The following is an 18,553-nucleotide window of genomic DNA, read 5'->3' on the forward strand; positions in this document are numbered from 1 at the left end:
TATATATATATATATATATATATATATATATATATATATATATATATATATATATATATATATATATATATATATATATATATATATATATATATATATATATATATATATATATATATATATTACCTACTGGCGGTTGCCAGTAGGTAGTTATAGTTAGGACCACGTTTCCATAGGAAAACCTCAACATTCTATTTTGAATAACTTTGGCGCCGGTCGACGAATCCTCGCGAATTTCTCAAAATAGGTGGGGCGCTACGCTCCGCTCCTACCCTGAAAGTCTCGGGGGGATCCGTCAAGCGGGGGCTGAGATAAAAGGGGGGTCCCAAAACGCGTTTTTCCCATGCATTTTTCCATAGGACCTTTAGAACGAGCTACAGCCCGAACGGCTGAACAGAATTACTCAAAATTTGGCAGAGAGGTAGTCCCTAGGTCAAGGAAGTGCCTTTTGTAGGTTTGGTGTAAATCTGTTCAGTAGATTCTGAGAAAATAGCCTTTAAATCAATATATATATCTGAGCCCGCTTACGGTACGCTTACCGTACGCTTACGGTAAGCGTACGGTGGCGTGCGCGAGCGCGATTCTGATTGGCTCTTAGATCTTAGTAAACATTCGAATCGGCCGAAACCAGGAAGCGGCGGCCGCCATTTTGTGTATTTCACTCAGAAAAAAAAGAGTGAAAACAAGGAAAGGGGGCAATGAGGAGAGTTACAGACCCCCTTACATTTGTGAGGGGGTCAAAGAAGGACTGTAAAGTACAAAGAAAACATTTATTGATTTTAAAAAAAATCACGGGGTACGCGTACGGTAAGCTTACGGTAAGCGTACGGTAGAAAAAAAAAAAAAAAAATGAAAATCAGATTTAAGTGTTTAGATATTAGGGGGCTCTAAAAAGAGCCGTTGTGTTTATGAAATGATTTTTTAGTGGTACCTACAAGTAAGTACCGATGCAGAGTCTAAGGTTCAAGAGGAAGACTCTGTTCCCTTCATCATTGAAACGCAAGTTGTTGTGGTAAATGGCACCCATACCATAGTCACGGAGGAAAGCAGAAACAGATTTGTTGACGTGCTTTCTTGCTTTGTCATCGCACCGCGTGCCCACCGTGCGTGCACGGCACTAACTGCGTCGCGCACCGCGTGCTCACTGTGCGCGCACGGTTCGCGAAGCGCACCGTGCGCGCACGGAACGAACTGCGTTAAGTGGGCGCGCACGCCACGAATGGCGTAAAGTAACTTAGCATTTAAAAAACCGTACAAATTCACTGAAAAAACCATAGGTTTCACACACGTTATAGTTAGGAATTAGCATTTAAAAAACCTTGCAAATTCACTGAAAAAACCATAGGTTTCACACATGTTATAGTTAGCGGAAATTTCACTGATAAAAAACCAATGAAATTCCCCCGTTATAGTTAGTGCAGGCAACTATAACTCACGCGACCGCAATCTTCTGCTGATGACATATGTGTCTTTATGAAAAAAAAATATTTGTAATCTATGTATAGCTAAAAATTTATGGAAGAAGACATGGGCAAATAAGTGTCTAAATACAGTATTAGCATCAGCAGAGGATTGCGGTCGCGTGAGTTATAGTTGCCTGCACTAACTATAACGGGGGAATTTCATTGGTTTTTTATCAGTAAAATTTCCGCTAACTATAACATGTGTGAAACCTATGGTTTTTTCAGTGAATATATATATATATATATATATATATATATATATATATATATATATATATATATAAAGAAAAGGTTGCCCCTAGTTGAGCCGCACTCCCACAAGGTAAGTAGAGATTAGGGGAAGCCAAGTTGTGCCCATTGCGTCCAACAGTCCTGACGCGTTTCGAGCATGCGCTCTTCATCAAAGGACACTTGCAAAGAACCACCAGCATACGTTATTCTAGTGTCTTCCCTTTATTTCAAATTACAAGCAAGCTCAAGTGAGTATTTCGCTAAGCATTTTGGGTCTGGAAGTCCATTTAAATATTAACCTCAGTGGGCTGCTGGCAGGTTGCAGTTGTGGCTAAAACAATCCGGTGCACACACAAGCACTGCCCCCAGTGCTAACAATCACCTTCTGCTCCGTTTAGCACTGTACAAATTCACAGCACGGATCCGCCCTCTCAGCGGCGGTGTCGGCTCGCGACCAGGCGGGCCGCAAATATGAGACGGGACAGGCAGAAAAGCCACAAACAAAGATCAAAAAAAGAAAAAACACCATGGCACTGGAAATAACCAATGTTGACAACTCCATCGTGAATTTATCTTCCGTGACACTAACAAAAGCTGAGGAACAATTATTGATGCTTGGATTGAATTTTTGCCCAGGCCAAAGTTTCAACTATGCCTCCACCCGCATTGACGTATTTTGCTTTATCAGGAAATTAAAGCTCAAAAAGTTTTTTGCGATAAAAAATAAAAATGATCTTGAAAGCATCAATAATGTCAATGATGATACCACATTAACTGTTTCTGACATTCCAACTTTACTAACTTTGCACGATCTCAATGAGGCCACTGGATCGCAACCCTCTGGCCCTGACATCGACATGAATACACAAACTAGATTGCGCAAAATCAATTTGACACAGAAAGGCGCAGGTATCAGTCCATTCAAAGCCAAATCTAGCTTCATCCCACTCATGCCTAAAGACGCCGTGGATGTCTTTCACGACTGTGTCGTAGAGGATATTAAGAAACTATATCTTCAAGTACAAGGTAAGAAAAAGAAAAAAGTCCAGTACAAAAAACAGGAATACGCAAACCTTCTGTCTAAATTAGGAGAGCACAATGAGATTATAATAAAAAAATCGGACAAAGGAGGCAACCTGGTTATATGGCCAAAAACAGACTATGTGAATGAAGCAAACAAACAATTAAATAACTCAAGTTGCTACGAAAGATCCACACATAAAGAATATACCAAGGCCAATGAGACTCTACACAAACTTTTAGCACAGTGGAGAAGGGAAGGAGTAATCTCTTTCGAGGAGTACAAATTTATGAACAATGAGTTTCCTGTCCTTCCAGTATTATATCTGATTCCGAAAATCCACAAAGGCATTTTTCCAGTGCCAGGAAGACCGATCATATCAGCTATTAAGAGTATTTCTGAACAAGTGGGACAATACATTGATTATTTCTTACAGGATATGGTTAAAGCATTACCAAGTTATGTAAAAGACACTGGAGATTTTCTGTTAAAAACTAAAGATTTAATATGGACTGAAGATATGTTGCTAATCACTCTTGATATTGAGTCTCTTTATACGAGCATAGACCACATAACAGGCTTGTCTGCAGTCAAATACTTTCTGGAAAAAAGATCATGTGAATTCCATGAACACAATAAGGTTATTCTTAATCTCATTGATTGGTGCCTGACCAATAATTTTTTTCTTTTAGGAAAGGAATTAGTCAAACAACTCCGCGGAGTAGCTACTGGAGCCTGTTTCTCCCCCAGCTACGCATGTTTACACGTTGGCTGGTGGGAGGAACAGGTTCTTAAACAAACACATAGGGCATATTTTAATAACCATGTGTCTTGTTATCTCAGATACATAGATGACATCTTTATCTTGTGGCAGGGAGAAGAAAAAGAAGCGTTAAAATTTATAGATTCGATCAACAACAATTCTATGAATCTTCACTTCACATCCACATTAATAAAGCTAGCATTGAATTTTTAGATGTCAAAATCTATATTCAAAACAACCAGTTTGAATCTACCCTATTCAGGAAACCGACCGCAGGCAATGTCACACTCCATGCTAATAGCGCACATCCTAAACATCTCATCGCTAGCATTCCTTACGGTGAGATTTTAAGACTTAAAAGAATTTGCAGCCTGGAATCAGATTTCGATATATGCGTGAGGGACACTGTTGGAAACCGGGCAACCGGGTTAGCAGTCACCAGGTTCCCAGCACAATGGTAGCTTGGCTCGAGCGGTTGGGGGTCAGGCACCGTGTTAAGCGTACGTCACACCCTCACAATAACCATGCGTTCATCCGTTCCAAAAACGACACTACACTGTAAAAATTATGAAAGAAAGTAGTTTTTCTTTATCTTATTTTCTCTTAGTTGCAGGGTTCATAAAATAAATACAGTACCATAAGATTCTCCTTTAAGAGGGCAGGTCAAATAAATAATACCACAGTGGGTTTCAATAAATAGGATCAGGTCATAAATAAGCAAGGAATAAATAGGGGTGCAATAAATACAAATGGCTAATAAATACTGTCAGACAATAAATACAATGCAGGAATAAATACAGTCAGACAATAAATACAGTCAATAAATAAAGCACCTTCAATAACTTAAATAACACAATTAATGACAATTACAGTTCACATCACTTTCCTGAGGTAGTTTGGTTTTACTATGCCCAAGTACAGCTTGTGGTCATTTGGATGACATGGGGGGTGTCCCACCTAGATTGGTCAAGGCTGGGCCTGAACTGAGGTAGAATAAGGGTAACCTAAGGATCTGGTTCTCCCAAAATACACAACCCCTCACAGAGGTCACTGCACCAGTCTCAGTTCACCCCTGGCACTCCCAGGCTGGTTCTAACACCCCTCTAGCCCCTAGAATGGTCTTTTAGGGCTCCACAGGGCCTCAGATGCCCTTTCTACCACTTACTGCCCTGTTCACGATGATCGGCTCCGCTCGGCGCCGGGTCGACGTCGCTGGGCGGCTCCGGTTCGATGTCACTGGGCGGCCTCGGTTCGGTGTCGCTGGGCTGTTCCGGATCGATGCCGCTGGGCGGCCTCGGCTCGATGTCGCCTTCCGGCGTCACAGGGTCACGGTCTCCCCGCTTCCGGGTGTCTCCGGAGTGCGACCTCCACTCCCGAACTCCGGCGCGCTTCACCTCGATCTCCGGCGACTCCGGAGTGCGATCTCCACTCCCGACCTCCGGCGCGCTTCACCTTGACCTCAGGTGACTCCTTACTCGACCTCCGGTGCCTCTCCACGACCTCCGTCGGCGCCCTCTCTCGACCTCTGACGGCTCCGGGTACGACGTCTGCTTTCTGTCAGCGCCGCTTCTCCACCTCAGGCCTCAGGTCTCCAGGCTTCTCGACGTCAGGACTCCAGGAGGACACCGCTAAACAGGTCAGGAGCTTGCTGGTCTTCTTCTTTAAGGCCTCTTCACAATATTTAGGTCCTTAAGATGGTTTTTCTGGTCTTGGTCCCACACAGGGCTCTAGGCTGGGCTTGGTCAGTAGGGACTAGCATCAAGGGTGGGTTTCTGGACCCCACTCCAAGCACTGGTTTCCACCCCTGCTGCCTTACTCCGACCTCCTTCTGAACTGGTCCTCTCTCCTCTCTAGTCAGATGCCAGCTGCCACTCTGAAATGGCCTCCCAACATTCTAAACTGCCTCTCACTGTCACAGGGTTCCAGAATGTTACGGAAGGTTCTAGAAATCTCCAGTGGGTTCTGATGATGTCACAGGTGACAATGGGTGGCCACCATTTTGTGTCTCAGGCCCTCAGACAGAAGTTCCAGGGGTAGGGAAAATGGCTCCCTGACCCTGCATCAACACTAAAGTCTGGTGGTTCCCAAAAAGGAAAAATTATAACAGGGTTTGAGGCAAAAGTGGGACAAAATAAATACTGATGAGGAGGGACCACCCAAAGGGCTGACAGGTCTAACACGCGTCCCCCCCAGCTGAAAGTGGGGAGAGCTACCCAACCCCTTGGGAGTTCTCATCACTAAGGCGGAAATACCTTGAGAGACCGTCTGCATTGGCGTGGTCCACTCCAGGCCGATGTTCCACCTGAAAGTCCATTCCCTGTAGGGAGATAGACCACCTTAGCAACTTGGGATTCTCCCCCTTCATCTGCATCAGCCAACGAAGGGGTCTGTGGTCGGTCTGAACTAGGAAGTGCGAGCCAAACAGGTATGGCCGCAACTTCTTCAGAGCCCATACCACGGCAAAGGCTTCACGCTCTATTGCACTCCACTTCTGTTCCCTGGGAAGTAGTCTCCGGGATAGGAAGACCACGGGTTGATCCAGACCCTCTTCATTGAGTTGCGATAACACTGCCCCAATGCCATGTTCCGATGCATCTGTCTGGACAATGAACTCCTTGGAAAAATCTGGGGCCCTTAAGACCGGGGCCTCGCACATGGCTTGCTTCAGTTTCACAAAGGCCTGCTGACAAGCCTCCGTCCAGACTACCCGTCGAGGTTGTTTCTTGGACGTAAGCTCCGTGAGGGGGGCCACAATGGTCCCATACCCCTTCACGAAGCGGCGGTAATATCCTGTGAGGCCCAGAAAAGCTCGGACCTCAGTCTGAGTCTTGGGGGGTTCCCAGGACATGATTGCCTCGATTTTTGCCTGGAGGGGTTGCACCGCTCCCCTACCCACCAAGTGTCCAAGGTACACTACCGACCCCTGCCCGATCTGGCATTTACTGGCCTTGAACGTTAAACCAGCGTGTTTCAGGGCCTGGAGAACAGCTTGCAGGTGACGCAAGTGATCCTCCCAGCTGTTACTGAAGACGGCAATGTCGTCCAGATAAGCAGCAGAGAAACTCTCCATTCCGGCGAGGATCTGGTTCACCAGACGCTGAAACGTGGCAGGTGCGTTCTTGAGCCCAAAGGGCATCACGCAGAACTGGTAGTGGCCCTTGGGCGTGGAGAAGGCTGACCTTTCCTTAGCTCCATCAGTCAGAGAGATCTGCCAGTACCCAGAAGTAAGGTCAAAGGTACTCAGATATTGGGCAGCTCCCAGCCGGTCAATCAGTTCATCCGCCCTCGGGATCGGATGAGCATCAGTCTTGGTTACTGAGTTCAGTCCCCGGTAGTCCACACAGAACCTCAGTTCCGGTTGGGCCCCCGGTGGTGCAGCTTTTGGTACTAGTACCACCGAACTGGACCAGGGGCTGCTGGAAGGTTCAATTACTCCTAGCTCCAGCATCTTAGTGACTTCACTGTGAATGCTGGCCTTCACCTTGTCTGACATCCGGTAGATCTTGGACTTCTCAGGTGGGCTGTTTCCTGTGTCCACGTCATGGACGCACAGGTGAGTCCTACCCGGAACAAGGGAGAACAACGAAGAGTACTGCCCCAGGACCTGGCGGCAGTCCTCCTGCTGTTCAGGAGTTAGGGATGGGGAGAGAATCACTCCCTCCACCGACCCATCCTTTTCTTGAGACGCAAATAAGTCGGGGAGAGGCTCGCTTTCCAAGTCCTCTGCTCCGTCAGTCACCATCAGCAATATGACTTCGGGCCTCTCATGGTGGGGTTTGAGGCGGTTGGCATGCAGCACCCGTAGGGGCTGACGAGGGGTCTTCAGGTCCACCAAGTAGGTAGCCTTACCCTTCTTCTCCAACACCTGAAAGGGTCCTGACCAGCGATCCTGGAGGGCGCTAAGCTCTCCTGGTTCGATCACCCACACCTTCTGGCCAGGCTCCAACTCCACCGGGTGAGCATTGTGGTCATACCACGCCTTCATCACTGCTTGGCTGGCTTCCAAGTTGTCAGAAGCTTGCTTCCACAACTTAGCCATTTGGCTCCGGAAGGCCAGCATGTAGCTCACCACGTCCTGGGGAAGCTTTCTGGGAGTTCTTTCCCATCCGTCTCTCACCAGGCTGAGAGGTCCACGCACAGGGTGCCCATACAAAAGCTCGAAGGGGCTGAAGCCCACTCCCTTCTGTGGCACTTCCCTGTAGGAAAACAATAGACAGGGTAGGAGGACGTCCCATTTCCTCCGCAGGCTTTCAGGCAGACTTCTGATCATGCCTTTCAAGGTCTTATTAAACCTCTCCACCAGACCATTGGTCTGGGGGTGATAAGGAGTGGTGAACCGGTAGGTCACTCCACACTCCTTCCACATCGCCCGCATATATGCTGACATGAAGTTGGTCCCCCTGTCGGACACAACTTCCTTGGGAAAACCCACTCGGGTAAAGATTCCCATCAGGGCCCTAGCCACAACAGGTGCAGTAATGGTCCTCAGAGGTATAGCCTCTGGGTACCGTGTGGCATGATCCACCAGAACCAGGATAAACCTGTGACCAGCTGTAGTAGGCGGATCTAACGGACCCACAATGTCGATGCCCACCCTTTCAAAGGGGGTGCTAACGACAGGAAGTGGTTCCAGGGGAGCTTTCAGCTTCACCCCTGTTTTCCCACTGGCTTGACAAGACACACATGTCCGGCAGTAGGTGTCGGACGACACTTTCATCTGAGGCCAATAAAAGTGTGGGACAAGACGGGCAAAGGTCTTGTCTTGCCCCAGGTGTCCTGCCAAGGGGATCTCATGAGCCAACTCCAGAAGGAAGGCTCGGTAACGTTGAGGGACAACCAAGGCCCGTGACGATCCGTGCATGGGTGCCTTGGGTTCACTGTAGAGGAGGCCATCCTCCCAGTAAATATTATAGTTCCCCTCAACGTTCCCTGCTGCCTGGGCTTCGGCCTGTCGCCTCAGTCCCTCAAGGGTAGGACACTCCCTCTGGCCCTTGCAGAATTCCTCCCTGGTCGGCCCTCCCTCCACGTGCCACTCGGCCGGGATGGGTAGGTTCTCCTGTTTGGTAACATCCCCCTCTGCGGACTCCTGGTCCACCACCTCCGGTGGCCTATCCGTCACGCGGGGCGCGGATGCCGAGGCAGGCTCCTCCTGTCCTCGGTTCTTCCCTTGATTGGCAGCCAGCGGTGCCTTTGTTCCAGGCTCCCGCCTAAACGAACTCCCTCTCCGGGTAGTCGCAGACCTTGTGCTGACACAGGCCCAGTCAGGTGTACCCAGCATCTCAGCATGAGTCCGGTATTCCACCTCCTTCCAAGCATTATGCTCCATGTCATTCCCCAGCAGACAATCGACTGGCACGGCAGGGCTTACGGCAACTCGAAGTAACCCTGCAACCCCTTCCCATTCAAATGGAACCTCGGCCACCGGATAGTGGCCCATTCTGCCGTCAGCCATCGCGGCGGGGTGGAGTACATGGGGAATCACCTGCTCTGGAGACACCAGTTGGCTACGTACCATAGTCATACTGGCTCCTGTGTCTCTCAGAGCCTCCCCTCTTTGGCCGTTGATGGTGACCCACTGCCCATACTTTGTGGTATTTGCGGGCACCTGGATCTTAGGAACCATCTCCCGTTCTCCCAGGGACACTAAAGTGACACCCGCCCACTCCCTTCCCTTACCTAAGGGCATCTCCTCCCCGAGCACTACACTAGCTACTCCGGGGGCCTTTCCTCCGATGGGAGGGGGTGGTCTTTTCGGGCACTTCACATCTCCCTTATAGTGTCCAACACCACCGCACTCGTACCAATGGACAACCCTTGGCTGCTGACTCTGGCCAGGATTAGGGTTTCTGGGTGGGTTAGCCCTAGGGGTGAATCCTGTTCCCTTCCCTTGGGAACTATTTTGGGGGCCTTTAGAGAACTCCGTTTTCTTTTCCCCTCCCTCTTTCTTCTGGGGGGCGCCCTGTCCGGTCTTTTGAGAGTCCCCTCCAGTCCCCCTTGTGGACACCCGGGTACTAGCCCAAATGTCCGCCTCCTCAGCAAGCTTCCGGGGATTGGTCAGCTTGCTATCCACCAGGTGTTGACGCAGTTCAGGGAAACATTTTTCGAGCAGGTGTTCCTTCAACATCAAATCAAACAACCCCTCGTAGTCCCTCACCTCACTGCCCTGTATCCAACCCTCTAATGCCTTCTTTGCATAGTCCAGGAAATCCACCCAATTCTGTGTGCCCAGTTTGTGGCTACCCCGGAACTTCTGTCTATACTTCTCGGGTGTTAGTCCAAACTTCCTCACGAGCGCCACTTTCATGGTGGGGTAGTGGGTCTGCGCATCCTGCTCCAGGTCCAATAATGTATCCCTACCAGCTGGAGGCATGTATTTGTACAATCCCCCTCCCCAATACTTCTCTGGAACCCCATGGACTCTTAATGAGATCTCATAGGCCGCTAGCCACTTGGCGATATCATCACCCGCACTATAACTAGCTACTATGTCTTTTGGCAGATAGGGTTTGGATTCCCTGGTGATTTCTCTTTCTTCGCTGCCACCACTAGGAACAGGGTGTGCCCCGACCCGTAGGATCTGGAGATCTATCTCCCTGAGCCTCAACTCGTGAGCCATCCTCCGTTCCTCCTTTTCTTTCTCCAGCTTCGCCAAGTCCCATGTGAGTTGTCTTTTCTCCCTCCGGTCAGTGAATTCTGCTTCTAACAAGCCGTGGCTAGAGACACTGCTGCCCTTCCTTGAAAGTGTTCTGGGCCCCGCTACTAGGTCCCCCACCTCAGGTTGGTACAAACCAGCCCCCTCGCTGTCAGGCTCTCCATCCCTGTCCTCCTTCTCGACCTTACTTTCTCGCCGTGCCTCCCCCCAAGCCCTCAAGCTGGTCTGGAGTTCACCCTTCTTTGCACCTTGGGGACAAAACACCCCCTCTCGCTCACAAAACTCTCTGAGTTGGGCCACAGTATAAGTTTCCACATCCTCTAATACAAACTCCATTTTGCCCACTCAGGATAGAAGACAGTTGCTTACAGAATCTATGCAGGGGGGTACCTTTTGTAATACCTCCTCCCACCACCAGAAGTAAATTTGGAAAAAACAAAACTCAAAATTAGGAAGTCCGCTTGGAGAAAACTCCCGGTGTAGGCCTATGGACTACCCACAGTTATTGTCGAGTAGACGCAAGCACAGCTCTATCCCACTGCTGAGCACCAATTTTATGTTGGAAACCGGGCAACCGGGTTAGCAGTCACCAGGTTCCCAGCACAATGGTAGCTTGGCTCGAGCGGTTGGGGGTCAGGCACTGTGTTAAGCGTACATCACACCCTCACAATAACCATGCGTTCATCCGTTCCAAAAACGACACTACACCGTAAAAATTATAAAAGAAAGTAGTTTGTCTTTATCTTATTTTCTCTTAGTTGCAGGGTTCATAAAATAAATACAGTACCATAAGATTCTCCTTTAAGAGGGCAGGTCAAATAAATAATACCACAGTGGGTTTCAATAAATAGGATCAGGTCATAAATAAGCAAGGAATAAATAGGGGTGCAATAAATACAAATGGCTAATAAATACTGTCAGACAATAAATACAATGCAGGAATAAATACAGTCAGACAATAAATACAGTCAATAAATAAAGCACCTTCAATAACTTAAATAACACAATTAATGACAATTACAGTTCACAACACTTTCCTGAGGTAGTTTGGTTTTACTATGCCCAAGTACAGCTTGTGGTCATTTGGATGACATGGGGGGTGTCCCACCTAGATTGGTCAAGGCTGGGCCTGAACTGAGGTAGAATAAGGGTAACCTAAGGATCTGGTTCTCCCAAAATACACAACCCCTCACAGAGGTCAATGCACCAGTCTCAGTTCACCCCTGGCACTCCCAGGCTGGTTCTAACACCCCTCTAGCCCCTAGAATGGTCTTTTAGGGCTCCACAGGGCCTCAGATGCCCTTTCTACCACTTACTGCCCTTTTCACGATGATCGGCTCCGCTCAGCGCCGGGTCGACGTCGCTGGGCGGCTCCGGTTCGATGTCACTGGGCGGCCTCGGTTCGGTGTCGCTGGGCTGCTCCGGCTCGATGTCGCTGGGCTGCTCCGGCTCGATGTCGCTGGGCTGTTCCGGATCGATGTCGCTGGGCGGCCTCGGCTCGATGTCGCCTTCCGGCGTCACAGGGTCACGGTCTCCCCGCTTCCGGGTGTCTCCAGAGTGCGACCTCCACTCCCGACCTCCGGCGCGCTTCACCTCAGATTCCGGCGTCCCCGGAGTGCGATCTCCACTCCCGACCTCCGGCGCGCTTCACCTCAGATTCCGGCGACTCCGGAGTGCGATCTCCACTCCCGACCTCCGGCGCGCTTCACCTTGACCTCAGGTGACTCCTTACTCGACCTCCGGTGCCTCTCCACGACCTCCGTCGGCGCCCTCTCTCGACCTCTGACGGCTCCGGGTACGACGTCTGCTTTCTGTCAGCGCCGCTTCTCCACCTCAGGCCTCAGGACTCCAGGCTTCTCGACGTCAGGACTCCAGGAGGACACCGCTAAACAGGTCAGGAGCTTGCTGGTCTTCTTCTTTAAGGCCTCTTCACAATATTTAGGTCCTTAAGATGGTTTTTCTGGTCTTGCTCCCACACAGGGCTCTAGGCTGGGCTTGGTCAGTAGGGACTAGCATCAAGGGTGGGTTTCTGGACCCCACTCCAAGCACTGGTTTCCACCCCTGCTGCCTTACTCCGACCTCCTTCTGAACTGGTCCTCTCTCCTCTCTAGTCAGATGCCAACTGCCACTCTGAGATGGCCTCCCAACATTCTAAACTGCCTCTCACTGTCACAGGGTTCCAGAATGTTACGGAAGGTTCTAGAAATCTCCAGTGGGTTCTGATGATGTCACAGGTGACAATGGGTGGCCACTATTTTGTGTCTCAGGCCCTCAGACAGAAGTTCCAGGGGTAGGGAAAATGGCTCCCTGACCCTGCATCAACACTAAAAAGTCTGGTGGTTCCCAAAAAGGAAAAATTATAACAGGGTTTGAGGCAAAAGTGGGACAAAATATATAATGATGAGGAGGGACCACCCAAAGGGCTGACAGGTCTAATAGACACCATGACTAGATTGAAGGCGAGGGGTTATTCTAATACTATTCTTGATGAAGCGATGGCCAAGGCCAATGCACGACCTAGAATGAGTTTGTTTAAGGCCATCCAATATCCAGCTCCACTGGCCGAGCTAGCTGTCTGTAATCAATCAGTAATGGAACAAGGACCCAGATTGATCACTACTTTTAGCAGAGAAGAAAGGAAAATAAGATCCATAGTCAAAAAGAATTGGCCTATCGTTCTCACTGATGCTGTACTCCGTACTAGAGTGCCGGCTACTCCCATGGTCACCTTTAGGAGAGCTAAATGCATGGGAACTTGTCTGGATAAAAGCAGCCCTGAAACTAGACAGAACGAGATGTGGCTAAAACCTGCTCCTGGTTTTCGTAAATGCTCCTCTTGCAGGGCCTGCAAATTTGGCATAAACAAAACTCATTACCTCACCCCTTTTAGCACAAAGGAAGTAGCTATTACAGGGAGTTTCACTTGCAGGGCTGATTATGCTGTGTATGTCCTGATGTGCACCTGCGGCTTTAACTACATTGGTAGCACGAAGCTGCAGGTGCATGTCAGGATTTTGCAGCATCTTCGGGCTATCTTACATAATGATCCTGCTTACCCAGTGGCACGCCATTTTAAACAAACTCACAACAATGATGTTACCTGCCTTAAATATTTCGTGATGGCATCTATTCCCAAACCCCGACGGGGCGGCAATCGAGAACTCCAATTGAGGCAGTTAGAGACTCGAAAGATCCTTGAGTTTGACAGTTAATAGCCAAACGGACTGAATAACACTGAAGATATGCATAACTTTCTTTAGTAAGTCTCATTCTGATTTTTGCCTTCTGACCTTAGTTTTTCTCCTCATCATTATATTTGCTATACGTCTGATCTGATGTTATAATATTATTGAATTATTCTACCATATTCGCAGAGGCTTCATTTATTTATTTATTATTGTATATCCATATAGGTGTTTTTCTTCACTGAGCACTTTAGTAGGTTGGTTATTATGTGTAACCCGTGTATTCAATATGAATTGATCCACATACCTCCATTGCCAGAATATTGATAAACACACAATTATGGCATATCAGCACTTTTTAGTAAGATGATGAAATTATAGAAATGAATTTTATATGATTTTAACAATGATTATCAGGATTGTATTTTTATTGTTATCAATATTTATTAATTTTCTTTTAATGTTACTGCTGCGTAATATTTGTATATATTCCCTAAGAATTTGCACATATGCACGGTTTTGCACAATTATTGAAAATGCTGCTATGCACTTTTTTGCACCTTAACAGGTCTTTCGTTTCAATATTTATTGAGAGTACATAGGAAACTTATCTGTAAGGCATTGTTTTACCTTTCTTGTTGTTTGGTTCATTATTGAGGATTTATCCTGTTATACCAATGTATTCACACAATGAGTTTGGCTTTTCAGCTTCTCCTATACAGAAAATAATATATTTCCATACTATGCAATATAATGAAAAACCTATTATTATATTTTTTCGGTTTTTATAAACCTTAACGTAATACGATATAGACGTATTTCATAATACTCACGAAGTCTGTTTTCTTGGTCTATCATCATGTGATCAGGAAGTGGTTGTACACCTTGCAGCGCTTTAAAAACATTCAGTGTGACCTTATTCCGCATGTGAACAAGGGCTCTCGAGCCCGAAACGCGTCATTTTTGTGCTGAGAGAAATGGTCGAATAAAACATCTTGCCTGAAGATTTCCGTGGTCCGTCTCTCCTTCTTCGCCGCTTGGAGGTTGTGGGAGTTCTAACGTACTCAATATATATATATATATATATACACAAAGCAAAGTATAATGAGGCACAGCACAAATAACACCCACAATCTTCCCAAGCCATGCCTCCTAGCACTCCCCGGGTAAACTTCTCAAGGCCCGTCTAAGGTCGTCTTATTCCCCAGTTTTGTGAGATAACATCCAAGCTAGTCCCTGCTAGTGTGTTCAGGTTTTAGAAGTTCCACAATGGCTTGGTCAAAGTGTCCCCTAGCCATAGCACACAGGTCAGAGTACGGCCCCTCCAAAGCTCGGCAGCCAGGTCTTCAGTCTTACTTGTTCTCTCTCCACTTGCTGTGGAAAGTGTCTCAACGTGCATCTGTGGCCTGGCTCTGATCGGGGCGGCAGGTGTACATAGCACTCCTTCTGTCAAACAGCAAGTCTTCTTGAATCCGGTGGCAGGTCTTGGGTGATCCTGGATAAAGTTTGTTTCTTCTTCATGGCTGCACTCTGCTTCAGGACAGAGGCCCGTTCTATTCACCATGGCCCCCCTCTTGCTGGATACTGAGAGTGAGAACAGCGGCTTAAAGTGCAGTGGCCCCTTCAGGTCTTCTTCACGGCTCCCACCTGCCATACGGTGGTCGCGAGTAGTACCAATAAGGCGAATGTTCCACTTCAGGTCACAGCACTGCACGGAATGACGGGCCTTCACTCTTCACAGATCTGTACCCAGGTTGATGACCCTTATTCTTCACCATGGCCCCCACCTGGCATATCGGGGTCACAACAGTGCACACTGTCAGACAGCCCAAATGATGTGGCAGTCCTGATGGCAATGAAAATCACACTCCACTCCCGGGATCCACTCAGCAGGATTCCCACTAGACCTTGCTCCCTCCACGCCATCTCCTCCTCACAGGGTCCTTTGGTCTTGAGTCAGGCAGAAGCTGGTGCTCCTTTGAGCAGCACCCACTAAATACGACGAAAGGACGCAGCACTCCCTTTAGGCGAGGCAAGAAAACAAATTCAGGTGCATTTAAAATAACACACACAAGTTTATTAATGAACGGTAGGCCAAATATATCAGATTCCCAAATGTCAAGTGAACAAAAATGTAGAAAATATATACCTCACCGATTGAATTTGCATCATCCTTGCCAACTCAAGCTGGGGAAGCCCTTCAACAGCCCAGGAAGGAGTTCAATCAGGACTCAAGTTCCATCACCTCCACAGCAATACTTCTATTCTGTGGTGAACTTCCACCTGGCCCTCGAAGGTTCCCAGCTTAAATATCATTACTAAACGTGAGGCGAAGCTTCTAGAAAACCTCGCCCCCTTTTCATTAGAAAAACTGAGCTGGCTGTTCCAGTCTGCATCAAGGCCAAGACGGGGGCTGGCCAAGCTCCCATATTTTGACTTCGAGGCAGAGTTGCACATTCTACAGATAATATCCAGTTCACTCTGGTCAGTGAATAGCGAAAAACAAGTGAGGAGCAGAAACATGCCCTCCCCACTTTGCAGCTACGTGCGAGCAACAAGGAAAAGCCAGAAAACAAGATGACATGAGGCCATGTCAAAGCCAATAGTAAGAACTCCTAATTCTGATAACCCAAACAACTTACAAGCACTGATGTGCATGCAGAAGCAAGGCAGAGTCGGAAAACAAGATGACATGAGGCCATGTCAAAGCCAATGGTACTGTTCTACTCCGTGACAGCTCTCACTAAAAGACAACAAGATTACAAGAGAAGGGAGAAGCAGGCATATGCAGGACCTTCCTACATTAAGGATAGGGTAAAATAACACACTAAAGTCAGTTAAAATGATGGTAGTCAAAGGTCATCATAGGGTGCCAAACCACAAGAGCGCCTCTTTCACTACAGGAGCAAGACAGTGGCTTTCACCAGGATGGCTTTCATAAAAAATGGGGTGACCCTGTGTCCCTCAGAACCTGGGTATAAATTATATAAAGTACAATGGTTCTGTCGGGTATGAGCACACAATTACTTTGTTTTACGATTGAATCAAAAAAAGCTAAATATATCAATAAATAAGAAAATAATTCATAAGAGAAATTGTATTTAAGAGGAACACATGCAAAAATAAACAGTGACAGTACACAAATCACGATAGAATCTGATTTGCTGGGTGGCAGAGTATTCTTTATATATAAATTGCATCATTTATATTATCACCCATATAATTCTTTTTAGCAAAGCAAAGCTGCCAAAGTTGTAAGCATTAAAGTGAATTCGTGAATAAGTGACATAAGTGACACAATTAGTGCTTAATATATACAAAGTGAATAGAAAAATTCTATATACAAAGTAAAAACGGGCCAGTGTAGAGAAGAACAATGACACCGTTTCCAAGGATGACTCAAGTTGTTTATGAAACCGGGTCTTGAACTGGGCCTAGGTGCTGTCGACGTTTCAACCCTATATATGCGATCTTAAATCGTCATGCGGGTCTTCATCAGGACTAAAAATAAACAATGGCAACCTAGCAGTTAGTCTAGGAAGGCCTAGTATTCGCACATTGTAGAGCAGAATCACTCATCCAATGGAATTTCTCTAAAGAAAATTTTCGGCTACGAGGCTCAGTCGGGTGTAAAGTAGCCGTCAAATCCAATTTAGAAAAGATGTCGTTTGAAAAATCTAACAGCGTTTTCGAAAATAGCAACAAATTGCATCCAAGCAGTATTGAATCCTGCCGTTCGGCCACCTTTCGTCACTGTGGGAAAGCCGCGTTCACCAGGATGGCGGCAACTTACTGATGTCTGAAAAAGTTACTAAACTTTCAAGCTGATAAGCAGATCAGTTAAGGATAAATGAGCCTATTTCACATGTGTGCTAGACCATTCATACAATAATGTTAAAGAATTCAAGATGATCTGCACTCCCCAGGTGTTTACAAACTCTATTCCAGTCTCACACAACCTTTGGGAATCTGGTGTAGATTTTCACTCACAGAAAAGCTGAGAATCTCCCATGACATTGCAATCAGGTACTTGAAAACAATAACTCGTGGCCTGCCTTACTCATGAGCTCCCAAATCGGTGACTCTTGTCTTTTTTTTCAAATAAATTGAAAGTTCTAGACAAGGGTAGCAAAGCCTCTGGCTTTACTCGCAACATTTGCCATGCCATCATATTTAAGATGAATTAGACTTTGTCTTGAGATTTGTAACACCTCTCTTACACCCTTCTTAGTGCACGAAGGCTCAGGAAAGAGGTGTGGCGCAGGGACCAGGGTTCCAGACTCCGGACCACGGGGTTCATGGTTTAATCCCCGGTGCCGGCGGCAGGTTAGCCCAGCACAATGTGACTCAGGGCAATAGCTCGCTTAATCTTCTCGACGGCCTCCAGCTCCGGGACACCTCTCCGGAGGTAGCTGTGCGCTTTACAAATGCTGGTATTTCATTGTGTTGTTTTGGTGCACGGAGATATAGCTGTTTTTCTTTTTTAATTAAGTACAACACATGTGATGATCTTACACTCTTTTGGAATCTGTGAACCGATGTTTACTAAAAGCTTACTATATTGATGAATGTGCTTATTTTCCCTTTCTAATTGCTAATGTATTATATTTTTCTTAATTTCAGTTGCGTCAATCCCAGTCCTACTGCACCGACACAGAATGCCTTCAAGAATGTAAGTACAACTGTTTTTGTGGTTAATGAGGTTGGCACTTACATGACTAGTTGAATCTTGTGGAAAAAAAACCATTTTCATTGCATCTTTTACAGCTTGGCATCCTCTGGAGCTGTTTGTGTTGGTGGCATAAGGCAGCAAGTGACCTTAATGCAGCATACGTTCTCTGTATCTTATGGTACTAATTCAGCAGACTTGAAAACGTAAGATAGAGAACTCCTCTCCATGGGGCACAATTCCAAAAAATAAGCAAGCTACTAAATTATTTTCACCAATTAAAGGTTTGTAATTCACACCTGTGTAGTGTTGTCAATTCACAAAAGGAAATAGACAAGTACTGCTGTACTTCCTCTGGTGCATGTGGCATAAGACATGCTTTTTCAAATAACCTGAGAGGGCAAAAGGTAGAAGGAATGTGTTGGGGTTGTGCTTTCTGCCATGCACACCAAAATCCTATACAATTATTTGTGATGTTTACTTTACAGCAAGCTCATAAAGTAGACAAAATGCTCCTAGACACTCATTCTAGTTTGGTCAGTTTGGTGCTGCACTGAGCCCTTGATATG

The 18,553-nt window shown here is 46.9% G+C and overlaps 1 protein-coding gene across 3 annotated transcripts in view; it reads left to right on the forward strand.

Annotated features, from left to right (window-relative positions):
• Window positions 1–18,553, forward strand: part of SMIM14 (small integral membrane protein 14) — a 402,244-nt gene that overhangs the window by 205,106 nt on the left and 178,585 nt on the right. For 2 of the 3 annotated variants that reach the window (XM_085642242.1, XM_085642243.1), the window contains one exon: window positions 17,939–17,987. In XM_085642242.1, the coding sequence (XP_085498368.1) occupies window positions 17,939–17,987 (49 nt within the window). Of the gene's footprint in view, window positions 1–17,938; window positions 17,988–18,082; window positions 18,275–18,553 lie in introns of those variants that run through there. The other variant, XM_085642241.1, reaches the window with a different exon arrangement.

This window comes from Triturus cristatus, chromosome 2_2 (genome assembly GCF_964204655.1).
Source record: "Triturus cristatus chromosome 2_2, aTriCri1.1, whole genome shotgun sequence".
Lineage (NCBI taxonomy): Eukaryota > Metazoa > Chordata > Amphibia > Caudata > Salamandridae > Triturus > Triturus cristatus.